Below are 14287 nucleotides of genomic sequence, written 5' to 3' on the forward strand. Positions count from 1 at the left end.
CACTGCAAAAAAATGTCTTGACGAGTCATTTGGTCTAGTCTTCGGAAGTCTTAAAATCTTTGAAGTAGAGCTGAAAGATATTGACAAGCTCTAAAACACCTTCTTCAGAAACCCATTTTGGATGAAACTTGCTCTTAAGCAATTAATTGCAGCCTCTGCAATTTGGAAATGCAAAAGTTCATATTGTGTTTTTTGATTTTATTACGATCCTAATTGTTTAGCTCTATTGGGAAGTCTTAAAATCTGGAGTGGAAAAAAAGTTGGTTTGCACTGGAAGAAAGTGAAATTATCTCACCTCATTTTACGCGTTTCAAAGAAAACAAGATTTTAAGACTCTTCAGACTAGACTTAATGACTTGTTAAGACATTGTTTTGCAATGTTACCTTTTGTATCACACCTACTAACTCCACCTTCTCCCTGCATAAACAGAAAGGCACAAAGACAAACAGAAAGTGTATCAAGTGCTCGACTAAATGACTTGTTAAGATGAGTATTTTTTGCAGGGGAACTTTTTGGGCAACAGTACCTTAGGAGCTGCCTCGGTAATATTGCTTTAATCACATAGAAATGCCTCCCTGCCAAGAAATATTGGATATTTTTGACTTTGTGTCGAATCCTGTTGTCCAGCGTCTATCTATCTACATCGCTTCATTTATCACCACAGATTAAATCAGTTAATGAGCGAGGAGAAGAGAAAGGAATGGCAGCTTTCCAGTCTGTCCGCTCTCCTCTGCTTCGTTCTTTTAAGTGAATCGTTTGGTTCAGTTTGGTCTGAAGCATGCAAAAAGGACTTTAGTATGGCTGCAGCTGGACTATACATAAGGCTGGGCCGTATGGAAGACATTATCATGATAATCATAGGGACACTTTTCGATATCGACATACAGTATATCACGATATCTTATCACGTACATGTTAAATAAACCAGTTGATATTCATTACATTGAATCATCACGATATGACTCAAACCAGGGTTCCTACACAATTTAAAGACCTTTCCAGACCTTCATTTCTTCATTTCAATTGAAAATTTTGGTGTTCAATATGATTTATGTCATGATTTAAGTCCCCTACAAACTCCATATCACGCTATAGAGGAAGATTATTCTTAACAGCAACAAATTAGAATAACAGCACAGAAAATATGTATAGTAGTTGTTTGTATGTATATTGGGACAGTATATTTTTCTATACTTTTCCAAACTTTTTAGTGGAAAACCTGGAAACTACCCAGCTCTTTTTCCATACATTAATTTCCAGACTTGTGTAGGAACCCTGTCACACTCAAAGCCTTGAGCACTTTAGGTAATAACCACAGCTTGCAGCATATGGGGGAAACTAATAAAGGCCCTGAACGCTACACAGGGTACCGAAAATAGAAGATGACGAAAAACCCAATATTTCCACTGCCAAGTAAGCAGCAGCAATTTAACAAAGCCCTATTACCAGATAATTACAACCACATGGGTCCAGAAATAGCCCAGGACAGAAAGAGAGGGCTGAGAGTGAGACAGCACTTTAGAGGAGAAACTGTTTTTGTTCTCTTCGGACACATGGGATATCCATTTAGCAAGAAGCTTTCCTCGACAAGAACAGAAACTGGAGAGAGGGATTTGGTTTGATTTGATTTGAAGATACCACTGAAGGCTTAGCTGATGAAGACTGTGATGTACGGTCGGTTTGACTACTGTTGACAAAATGTACTTACTTTAAGTCACTTTGGACAAAAGCGTCTAGTAAATGACATGATGTAATGACACCAGGGTGCATCTGCATCATCAGGGATCTTAACCAGTAGAGTAATTTAGTCCTTGCTACAGATGCACCGATATGTTTTATCCGATATTTTCCCAATCATATCGGCTGATACCAACATGCATTTTTGTAAGAATCTTAGTGTAGATGCAGATGCAAAAACATGTTTTAGTTTTTCAGACATGCTTATCTTAAGATAGGTGTTAAGGTGTTTAAACAAAAGGCCATGTTTGTTTTATTCTGTTGCTAATTTGTATTAAGTGACAGACTCCTTAGAAAAATGACTGTTCTTGTTTTTATACCTCCTTGTAACGCACTTTGTATACACTGCTTTTAGATAAGGGCCATATAAATAAGGTTTATTGTTAATATCATGAATATTTTCAGTATTTTTTCATATTTTTTTGCGTTATTTTATTTAATTTTTTCCTTTTAGTTTAAGTTGTTTTTGTAATAATTCATGGCCTGCTGTGGTTGATCTGTCCCAGGCGTCGGCCCGGCCTGAGGATCCTCCACCCGGCCGGTGAGTTACGGCCGCAGCGTGTCGGCCTCTTCCTGGAAGGCGCTGCGGGAAGAGACCGACAACAACAACATCACACGGACCGACCGCCCGCCCGCCCGCCCGCCTCCTGCTCAACACGCTGGGTTTCGCCTGCAAGCTGCTTCTAGGAAATCTGAGGCCCAGCGCTGGCCACTAAAGCGAGGGTACAGATGAGAAATACATGCTGGAACAAAACCAAGAAAAACGCCCCCCCCCCCCCCCAAAAAAAAGTGAGTTTTGGATGTGCAGTGAAGGAAATCAGTCTGCATAATGATATTGTTCCCTTTCATAGATCACTGGCAGAGGTATTGGCCCACTTTACCGCAGCGGTTTAAATTAAAAATGACATGCAAAGTGATAAAATATAGAAGCAGAGAAAAAACTGATAAAATACGACCATGAAACAGAGAAAAAAAGAGATGTAAGCATATAATGTGTGCAGGTGAGATAAAAACAAGAGGCTTATAAAACCATCGCACCTCAAATCAATCAAAAATGACAAAAAAAAGACGACAGGAACAACATGGTGGGGAATCTCCCTGCCAAACCCACTCAATTTAAGGATGATATTGTTTTTCCTACTTCCATTATAGCAGCATACGCTCTTAAAAATAAATCCCTGCAAAATTGAAAAAGAAGCATATAAGCAACTTGTCAGAGCAAGGGGGGGCATTTTTAATTTTTATAGATCGTGTTCCTAAATTTCTTCCCTGCGCTCTTAAATATTTTAATTCAGGAACACATGTCCTCTTTGGAAGAAATCTGTCCACTGAGCCTTGTATGATCCAATTAATTTCAGCTGTCAGGCAGAAGCCACAAGACACAGCTACTGTCGCTGTGGAAACTATTTACCACACAGCAAAAATGATTTACAAGTTACTTAAGTTTGTATTCAGTCTTAAAACATTTCGCAGCCCATAAAACAAGTGAAAAATATCAAACGCATGATGTAATGTCATGTTTCCAATGCAGCTATATCAAGAATTATGAGTTTTTATTCAACTGACATTAACTTGAAGTGACCTGCCTTATTTTAAATTTAATAATCCATGACATTTATAATAAATGCCTGTTTTGCTACTCTCCATTACCAGTTGCTCTAACACAACAGTGACATCACCTGGCACCAAAGATCAGCCAATAGCAGATGGCCATTTCAGCAGCATGCTTTTTACCATTAGATGTCAGGCTTTACACAGATTTAGGTTTGGGGTTTAGTTCCTCTTTAAGGAAGCAAGACGCACTCAAAATGCAGTTTGATCGTGACTTTACATGTAAATACAGTTGGACATTAGAGGGCTTTGCAGGTGTAGTAATGCACCTTGTGGTGGCTCAGTGGCTCCGCCCATTGAGGTTTAACTCCACCAATGAGATTATTTCTGCCTCCGGAGCAGCTCCACCTCCGAGAATAGTCTGCAGAACTGAAACTCCAGTCTGCAAAGGTTTGTCAAGCAGGTCGGTCGCCTGTTCAAATTCTTGGAAACCTGCAGTGTAGCTGCTGAAGAAGAGCAAACCCTCCCTGGAAACATGAAGGTTAAAACCATCACAGTGCGTTGAACTAATCTACTATCTTATCTGCTCTATCAGTCCTCTCTCGTTTATGAATCAAAATCAAGAGCACGCGTTTCTCAATTTGCAGTAATCCAATAAAGGAATGACATTAGAAGGTATGAAATGTGATATGAACCGATGTCAGAAGATAGTCCCTCTCTGGCAGAATAACATTTCCTTCAAAACAGCCAGCGACTGCCCCAGTCTTTCACAACGCTGACAGTTCTGACGCTGCCAAACCCACCCAGCCCGCCGCCGGCTGGCTCGGCACATGACAGTGAAAGCATTACATTTTGGAAATCATGACTGTCCCAAACAAAACACCAAACACACAGCCGCAGCTCTCTCCACCCAGAACCACCGCAGGCTTCTGCAGCAGCAAGCTCGCAGTTGCTTCGGCCCTAAACAACACGCTTTCATTTCTGCTGTGATGACAAACACCACTGTTACGATCCCAGTTTTATGCACTGTATGAATTAGCAAATCTGTGTGTGTGTGTGTGTGTGTGTGTGTGTGTGTGAGCACTCCCTGTCCCTCCTCAATGAGGTCAGTCCAGTGCAAATTGCATGCAGTACCTGCTAATCAAAAGAGCAACTTTAAAATGTTTTATTGGGCAACTTTCCCTCTGTCATCAGTATACTGTGAATGCCAGGATGTTACAGTAAAACTACCCACAATGCTGTATGACATGATGTGATGGTAAAATAAACCAAGAAACCAACATGCCACTAGACACATGCCCTTTGACTTCGGTATGGTTTGAATGGAGTATTTTTAAATTAGCATGTAGCCTGACACTGCTGACATGCCGTTCATTATAACAGCAACCAAAATAATTATATGTTGTCAGTCATCAATCATTGCTCCACTTGCTCCTAGAAACACTAAATAAGCAGGTTTGGAAGTTTTGGTGGCAAATGACATTACTGCAGATGCAGGGATTTTGCCATTGTGAAATATTATTTTTTATATTTTATTGGCGTTTTTAATGGAAAAAATAAAATGACACTGGTGTTCTCCTTTAAGTTCAAACTGACGCCTCCTGGTTCATGTATGGCGGGGATTGTGTGTGTACTGAGCAGTTCAGACACACCAAACACTAATCCCCTCTCTAAGCATGGTGAGCAGTCCCTATTACGCATCACTTCCTCTCAGGCCCTGCCCCCCCCCCACTGCCACACACACACACACACACACACACACACCCAGCGTCTTAAGAAAAGACAGTTACAGTCAAGTGTCCTGCAAAGCCTGCCACCAGTGTACATGATGCAAGTCAAAACAGGGAATATGTGGTAAATAAGGGACATTTGGTAAGGCATCAGGGTTTAGAACAGGGGCGGAGGCAGGATAGAGGTTAGAGGGGTGGGTTTGTGACCGGGAGGTTGCTGGTTTGAATCCCTAGGGGAAAGAAATACAAGAAATACTACCGTCGAAATGCCCCGCAGCTGGATAAATACAGGTAAAGATACATGAACAACATGGTATATACTTTCAGTTCAGGAAGTGGATTCCCCTCATAAATCTATAATCTTTTGCCTGTAAAAAGGTTTTCATATCAAATCTATAAAGAAACTACTGAGAATCAAAACTCATACATGTTGTATAGTACTGTATTGTTATCATCCTTGTACAGTTCAGGTGTTGAAGGTGAAGTGCCATTTAATGCTCTAAACTATCAATATATAATCAATAGAAAAACTAAGAATGAATACTCCTGTTATGTGAATATCATCTTCACATTACATTTTTGAGAGATTTAAATGTGAACTGACTTTTTCGCATCTTGTATTAGCATCTTGGCTATTTTCAATTACAGTGTGCATTCTAAATGAAATTAAATGTACTTTACATGGCCTTATTCCAGTGCATTAACCTGTGTATTAACCTATGGAAAAGTATTTTAAGTACACAATATTACTGTGTTGGTACTTGATCAAATGCTCCCGAATTCATACTGTACTTGCAACGGTGTAATAACTATTCCGGTGTAATAAACTGGAATAAGGCCATAGTAAAGTGTTACCAAATGCTTAAAACAGCTATTGAAGGTGTTCTGTGTATTATTTTAACATCAATAAATCTTTACCACCTTAACCCTGTAAACTGAAATTGTGATATACAATTATACACGTTTAATTGTGCAGCTCTAAATGCCGTGTAATGGAGATTTATTTGATCGACAATAATCCAGAGGAATGATGATTTCGCCTAAAAGCCTCATGGTGTTGTGATGGTTTCTGTTGCTGCTGCAGAGGCTTAAAGGATGCAGGTCACTGGGATAGAGACCGACCAATCCCCTGCTCTATAGACACACAACATACACACATACACACACACACGAAAACACACACTGGGGTGCATCAAAAGCCGCAGCTGTCAGCTCGCCCAGTAGGTCAGCTCCTAGCACCAGTATGGGGGCAAAGCCAGGCGAGACCCATTTCTGCTCTGCCAACATCCACTCATACCCCAAACCCCCCCAAAACACACACACACACACACACCATAGAAACACACACAGTCAGCTCTAAGCCAGAAAACATACAAGGAGGGAACACACGCATCTGCTCATAAATATCCATCTAAACTACATATTTTGGGATCACTGGTGCACCAACTAAACACTGTATTTTCGACGTCATTCCCCATTAAACTCATTCTTAAAAACAGACACTGCATCCCAAATCCCAAAAGAATCAGTGATGCAGCAGCTGGGAACCACAGCTCGGTTGGTGACTGTTTCCACGTCTCTAGGCAGCCAGTAAGCACAACTGTTTAATTTATACTCAGCATGGAGCAACATACTGTTTATGATAAGCAAAGCTCCAAATCGCTCTTTGATTCCCACTGGAGCTCCTAATGTAAAAGCTGTATTGTCTCATGGTATTGTAAAGCACTTTGGATAAAAGCCTTCACCAAATGGCTTATGGTGTTAATGTGATTTGCTATTGATTCCCGTACGTTTTGGTTCACCTGCCAAAGGCTGCTAAGCTGAAAAAATTTACCTGCCAAGAATTTTAAACAGCCAAAATATTTATTACACATTTTTCAAAGAAATGTCACCCTACCTGTTTTCAATGCTATTTCTGGTATTGAATCAGCTACTGTGCGTTAATTTAAAACTTGTCTGATGAATTTGAATGAAATGTCATGTTAAATTTTATGATCTGTTATAGAGCTGCAACGATTAATCAATTAATCGGTTAGTTGTCAACTATTAAATTAATCGCCAACTATTTTGATAATCGATTAATCGGTTTGAGTAATTTTTTAAGAAAAATAAGTCAAAATTCTCAGATTCCAGCTTCTTAAATGTGAATATTTTCTGGTTTCTTTACTCCTCTATGACAGTAAACTGAATATCTTTGGGTTGTGGACAAAACAAAACATTTGAGGACGTCATCTTGGGCTTTGGGAAACACTGACCGACATTTTTCACCATTTTCTGACATTTTATAGACCAAACAACTAATCGATTAATCGAGAAAATAATCGACAGATTAATCGACAATGAAAATAATCGTTAGTTGCAGCCCTATTCTGTCATGCTATGTTACTTTACAGTCACAGGTGGAAAGCAAGGTCTCACTAGGAAACAGAAACCGGGATGATCTTGCCACTGGAGGCATCTGTCCCATGTGTGGAATGGAGAAATCCAAGGGTGTGTTCATAAGATTGAGATGAATTTAATGGGCTGGTCCATGAGCCAGACAGGATAAATTTCACAAATGGGGATCATCTGTGGGGGGGGGGGTTCAGTGTGTAACAGGGTGTGGCTGAAGGATGGGTCACGATAAACAATGAGCAAATGGTGAAACCGGACGGGGGGGTGGGGGTGAGAGAGCGGAAGAGGAGTGGCTTGAAGCGAGTTTAAATACCAAAGTGTATATTTTACTGAATTCAAACTTAAATGTGAAACTGCAACTCTACTAAACTACTAAACTGAACTCCCTGTTTAGGAGACACTTTGGATTTCACTCTTAAGTTTTGAGTTTTGATTACAGCTGACTAGCACATCATATCCTTTTTCTGTTGCGATGATCGATGGTTGGTTGGTTGGGTGAAATCAAATGCAGCCAAGCCTTCAGGCTGATAAGACGGGTGTATTTTTACCTAAAAATTTGCCTAGTGCAGCTTTGACAGCATGCATGTGAAGCAGGGCGGTGCTGAAAAAGGCATAGAGCTCCGCAGGCCTTCCCAGGATAAATAACATTTAAATACTGGCAGTTATTAAGGAAGAGGAGAGTATTACTCATTTAGTTTCCCAAGATAGATTTTCTGAGCCAGTCTGAGGTCCACATCTCTACCGCCCCGGGCTATCACCACCCTCACTTGGCCGGATTATTTAGCCACAGCAACACACACAACAGTGAGACCATTTGTTGCTGATGGCACTACTTCAGAGACATTGATGTAATTGTCAATTACACAGCAGCAGCAGCCTCCTCCTCGGTCTCCGGGGCACTCAAAACTGCCTGGCCGCATTCTACACCAATAAGCAAAGTCAATGAGCTTCATTTGTTGATGCTGTAATGTTTAACACAGACTGTGAGAGGCGTCATTTTCTATATTGGGTGACGACTGGTGAAACGACAAATAGGCTAGTACTTGCTGACAATTATTCGTTTTAATTTGCTGCAGGTAGGGTGGGGTTATATAGGACAATGCAATGAGTGCCAGAAATCTAAGATAATCATGAGAAAAGATTGTAAAGTCAGTTTAGTATGGGATACCTTCCTGTTATTGACAGCATACTTGACACTGTGTGAATTGCTCCAGTACAGTAAACGCCACCCATTTGGCTCTCCATGTGGGTTAAACCAAATTACATGCAAATACTAATAAACCCAGGTTTGAATGTGCAGATAATTGATCCACATATGAAGTCAATGTTGGCCTGTTCCTGCGCTGCATCACAAATGATTTCTGTGTTCACACCGTTAAACTCTTCGACAATATTATGGTGGACATGGAAGAGGACCAGGGATAGAAATACTCCACCAGAGTCAAAAACCTCAGAAAAAACTCCAATCTGCATCCAAGTGAGACTGAGAATGTATTCAAGTGTTTCCTGGCAACAAGTTGTTCCTAAGTGATTAAAGCAACAAAGCTGAGGCAACCTCTCAGGCCCTGATGCCCATTCAAATTCTCCCAAAATTTCCATGTGTATCACTGCCTTTAGACTCGATCCTTGATCTTTGTAGGATCAGAAACACAGGAGGCTCACCGGCTCAGGAATTACCTAAACAAAACAAAACGAAAGTCCTTGTAATATGAAATAGGATATGTAACTTAAAGTACAACACTGAAACAGATCTTCCACACACTTAGATCCACGCAATTTACGTTTATCAAACCAAGCTTTCAGTCTACATGTCCTTCACAAGAGAATAAACGGCACCTTGCAAAAGCCTGGCTTAATAAATGGAAACATGGCATGGATCCAAGTATGCAAAAGATCTTTTTCACTGTGGAACTGGCTGGTAACTCCAGACTCTCAGCCGGATAAGAGGTAGACACTCTATTCATTGAAGTACGACATACAAGAAGTTTACAAGGCAGGGTAGCCTAAATCTTCAAGTGATCTCAGACAGGAATTGCAAAGATGCTATCTTTGTTTTGGCCAGACGGTAAAATAACGATGCCCTCCGCAATGCACCAAATGATCCATAAGTTTACTTCATCTTTTTTGCCTTTACTTTCATCGTGTTTGGACTCTGAATCGTCTTACCATCTCTGCACCCAAGCTCTGTAGCACAGAGTTAGGCTACATGGTGATAAACACAAAACAACACAATGGAAAGCTCTAGAGCGAGGAAGAGGAGAGTTTTCCTGAGATTTGGAGCCAAGACGACACGGTGGAAAGAGGAAGATGAGAGTTTTACTGACGTTTGGACCCAAGACAACACAATGGAAAGAGGAAGAGGAGACTTCAACTGATGTTTGGCCCCAACATGACACACTAGAAGGTGGAAGATGAGAGCTTTAGTGACATTTGGACCCAAAACGATACACTACAAAGAGGACGAGAAGGATTTTACTGACATTTGGACCCAAGACAACACAATGGAAGCTGGAAGAGGAGTTTTACTGACGTTTGGACCCAACATGAAACAGCGTGACACACTAGAAAGAGGACGAGAAGGGTTTTTATTAACATTTGGACCCAAGATGACACACAAGAAGGGGGAAGATGAGAGTTTTACTGACATTTGGGTCCAAGACAACACACTAGGAGGAAGATCTGAGTTCCACTGATGTTTGGCCCCAACATGGCGCACTAGAAAAAGGACGAGAAGACTTTCGCTGACATTTGAACCCAAGACATCAAACTAGAAGGAGGAAGATGAGTTTTACTGACATTTGGACCCGAGACGACACAACAGAAAGGAGGACAAGAAGAGTTTTCTTGACATTTGGACCCAAGATAACAAACTAGACGGAGGAAGAGGAGAGGTTTACCGACATGTGGGCCCAACATAGCAAATTAGAAGGAGAAAGAGGAGGGTTTTGACGTTTGGCCCCAATATGACACACTAAAAGATAGAGGAGAGTTTTACTGATGTTTGGACCCAAGACAACACAATGGAAGGAGGAAGAGGAGAGTTTAACAAATATTTGGACCCAAGATGACGCACTAGAAAGAGGAAGATGAGAGTTTTACTGACATTTGGACCCAAGGCGACATAGCAGAAGGAGAAAGAGGAGAGTTTTACTGACATTTGGCCCCAATATGACACACTAAAAGGTGGAAGACGAGAGTTTTACTGACATTCGGAGCCAAAGATGACATACTAGAAGGAGGAAGACTGGAGTTTTACTGACATTTGGAGGCCACAGGGCTTGGGGCCCCATCAAGGTGATTCTTTCCAGATGTGGGGGTCAGCTGACCTTCGTCTATAGTTGGTTAAGAGCGTGTCGTGACGAACAGGACGTGCTGCACAGTGGAGCTGATCTACGTGACCTGTTTGGATGTTGCTGTCAGCAAGATGGTTCAGAGGCAATCTCCACATCTGCTTTGGAAATTGTTCTCTTTCTGTGAAGCGATTGCTAACATCTCTGTTTTGAAAGTGGCATGTGAACAAAAGGTTTGCAGTTGAGTGCTTGAGGCTCAGTTTTCCCATTCATTTTGCCCATAAAGTTTTAAAGTTTTGGTGTAAGGTCGACTTACCATGAGCTGTCAGATTGTGAAACAACTATGTTCCTGTAAAAGCCACCAGTCAATCTGATTTCAACTTCATGTTTTATTCCTGAGTTTCTTGTGAAGTACTACACTACCCACAAGCTTTAGAGAGTTCCCATCAGCAGTCGGAGATGTCGCTGTTACCATAGAAACGTTACCCACTCCAAAGTTGGGTGTGGCCAGTAGGCAGACCAGAGCGAAGTGACATCGGCTAAAATTCTGTAACTGTCGTCCTTTTACGCTCTCATTGTCCTAACCACTAGGGAATAAAATAACACCGAAATCAAACTATTCCTCATTTTTCTGGGACTCCGTGGAACCCTTTCAAGGACCCCAGGAGGTCCCGGGACCCCATTTTGGTCGCTAATGACTGACAGGACAACCACAGAAGATGCCCCCAGGCTTCACCATGTTTTCCCTTGACCAAGCAGTTCCCATCAACCCCCCCCCCCCCCCCCCCACCACCACCACCACCCTTTCATTTTCATTTATCTGTTTCTGTTGACATTTTCCATCCACATTCCTGCCTATGTAGGCCAAACCAACAATGTCCCTGCTTCCACTGGGAGATAATGGGAGCTTTTGTCGTCCATTAGTGGGAATGCATAGGGTGGACACTTGATGAATAAATTACACTGATGACCGCTGTGTTTTCTCTGCCCTTCAAGTCACAAATCACTACAAATGACCCAACCCTTTGAAATAAGCATTAAGGTTTAGTTGAACCTCTTAGGGTAAAGAACTATAACGATTTTGAGAAGGAAACTATCCAAATATCACAAAGTCCCTATAGGAATATTATAGGGATACCATAGTAGATGCAAAAAATACCATAAAGTTCAATGGAGTCATGATAAACTCATTGCTGTCCCTATACGAATATTGTAGGAGTATTATAGGGATACCATAGGAGATGAAAAAACACCATTAAGTACCATTGGTCTCTATAAACTCACTATTCAGTATCATAAACACACTATAGGCTACATAGAAATATTATAGTGACACCATAGGAGATGAAGAATATCATTACATCCCATAGGATCACTATAAACTCACTACTGGTTGCCATAGACACACTATAAGTTCCTATAGGAATATTATAGGGGATGAAAATATCATAAAGTAGGATAAAGTCACTATAAACTCACCATTGAGTATCATAAACAGACTATAGGATTATTATGGGAATATTATAGTGACACCATAGTAGATACAAACACACCATCAAGTATAATAAGGTTAATTGGGTTCACTATAGAGTATCATAGACACACAATACGTCCCTATATGAATATTATAGGAGTATTATAGGAATATGGCAGTGATTTCTCGTTGCTGTGAATGCAGCCAGTGGATTTTGCGCAGTGTGATCCAGCCTAATCTAGGCTTGGCTCCTAAATGCACAGCAACGTCTCCAAACTAAATCAATAATAATAATAACAACAAAATTACGATAATATTAATAACCTTACCTCCCGTGCAATCTGATTGAGGGCATCGTCCTCGGCGGTCAGCTTCTCTCTGTTAGGAATCCTCTTTCTCCCAGTGACCTGAGTTCCCATATTTTATTTTTTATTTTTTTGGCCTGTTTTATCCAAAGATGCCTCTGTTAGCTGCCTGCATACGTGTCCAGACCATAGGGATTCAACATTCAAAAGGAAGGCGGTGGGAAAAAAAAATCAAAATATTGGCGTTTAGGATGGAAAAAAGGCGATAAAATGCAGCTATTTCAAATGCTAAATATCTGCTACAGGGGATCCAGTGAGCCTCCCAGCCGAGCTGCCGTTCACTCCCATGTTTACCGACCGTTCAGACTCAAAACCGAACAGAAAAATTAAAATATTGTTGCTGCTACTGATGCCTGTTGCTGCCGTACACATCCATAGGTGATAAAAACGGTTATCCGTGCGTCGGGAAACGGTTCGTCAGCTCGTTAATCCGCCATTGTCAACCAGAAACATTTTAAGCTTCTGTTTAGGACGGCGAAACGCGAAAAATATCGAGTCTATCGGCCGGGAGTGACGGTTTGTTTTGTCGTGTGAGAGCCGCAGGTTTGAGCCCCGGACCATAAACGCATCGCACAGAAAAAAAAAAAAACGTCCCGCAATGTCAAAAGCAGAGGGAGGAAACTTTTATTGCAGCGCGATCCCGGATGGTGGCGATGATGGTGATGATACACAGCTCGAGTCAAGCTGCACAGAGTTAGACAGAGCGGTGCCGGAAGTTAGGCGGGTTGGCCTTCAAAATAAAAGCGTAAATGTTCGCAATACTACTACGAATAATAATTTAAAAAAATAACAATAATAATCATAATAATGATAGTAATAATTAATTAGAACACAATATAACACCAATTGTAACACCGATGGTAGTAGTTTTAATAATAAATATGAGTTATAAGTTACTAGTTAATTTAATATAATGTAAATAAAATGCCTTGATGCTATAACTTAAATTTTATCATACTTTTCATTCATGCATTTCCATTTCAATATGTTCTTAACGTACTGGAATTGTCTGTTCCGGTATGTTTAATATCCCCCTATAGTCTTAATTATATTTTATTATAGACCCAATTTATCATCATTAAATCATAAAATGTTTAAATTCTATCCTATGAATCTATGCTTTGAAAAGTATTTAAAAAAACTGTATTCAAAATTTGAAATGAAAAAGATTTGTTTTTGTTAAATGTGTTCTTTATTTTCACTTGGGTTGCAGCAGATGTTCGTCAAATGGGCTTTTATTTTGAAAGGTATTATCGGACGTGATGTTTTTATTCTGTCTGGCTTGACACCGGTGGGTTTCGGGGTCGGGCCTCCTGCTGCAGAATCCACAGGACTGTATCCATGGAAAACCAACACATCATCCAGCTACCAGCCACAATAAAAAAAACTGGACTTCCTTTCACAGATTTCAAAATAAAAACCCCATTAACGCATATAGGCTGCAACATTTTTTGGTGAAAATCAAGAATATATTTGAGAAGAAATCTTACATCAAAATGCAATTGGCGTATTTTTTTTTTTTTATTCAAAATGTCTGCTACCTGGAAAAAGTCTATTTTAATTTACAGTAGGCTAATAGCGGCATGTTGTTCCTTCAGGCAATGATGTAGTATTAAATAAAAAGCTGGTTAAACTCTGACCTCCAGCTGATGATCATCATTAGGCAAACAACCACCAATATGGACAAAACTTATTTACATTTTCAAAAAAGCATTAATTTATAATTTTCCCAAATAAAAGACCCT

The 14287-nt window shown here is 40.4% G+C and overlaps 1 protein-coding gene across 1 annotated transcript in view; it reads right to left on the reverse strand.

The window, feature by feature from the left end:
- lrrfip1b (leucine rich repeat (in FLII) interacting protein 1b) overlaps positions 1-13126 on the reverse strand; it is a 48024-nt gene extending 34898 nt beyond the window's left edge. The window contains exon 1 of the mRNA XM_078291027.1: positions 12507-13126. Within this exon, the coding sequence (XP_078147153.1) occupies positions 12507-12596 (90 nt within the window). The 5' untranslated portion in view covers positions 12597-13126. The remainder of the gene's footprint in view (positions 1-12506) is intronic.
- Between the last annotated feature and the right edge of the window lie 1161 nt (positions 13127-14287).

Source organism: Centroberyx gerrardi, chromosome 21 (genome assembly GCF_048128805.1).
Source record: "Centroberyx gerrardi isolate f3 chromosome 21, fCenGer3.hap1.cur.20231027, whole genome shotgun sequence".
Classification (NCBI taxonomy): Eukaryota; Metazoa; Chordata; class Actinopteri; order Beryciformes; family Berycidae; genus Centroberyx; species Centroberyx gerrardi.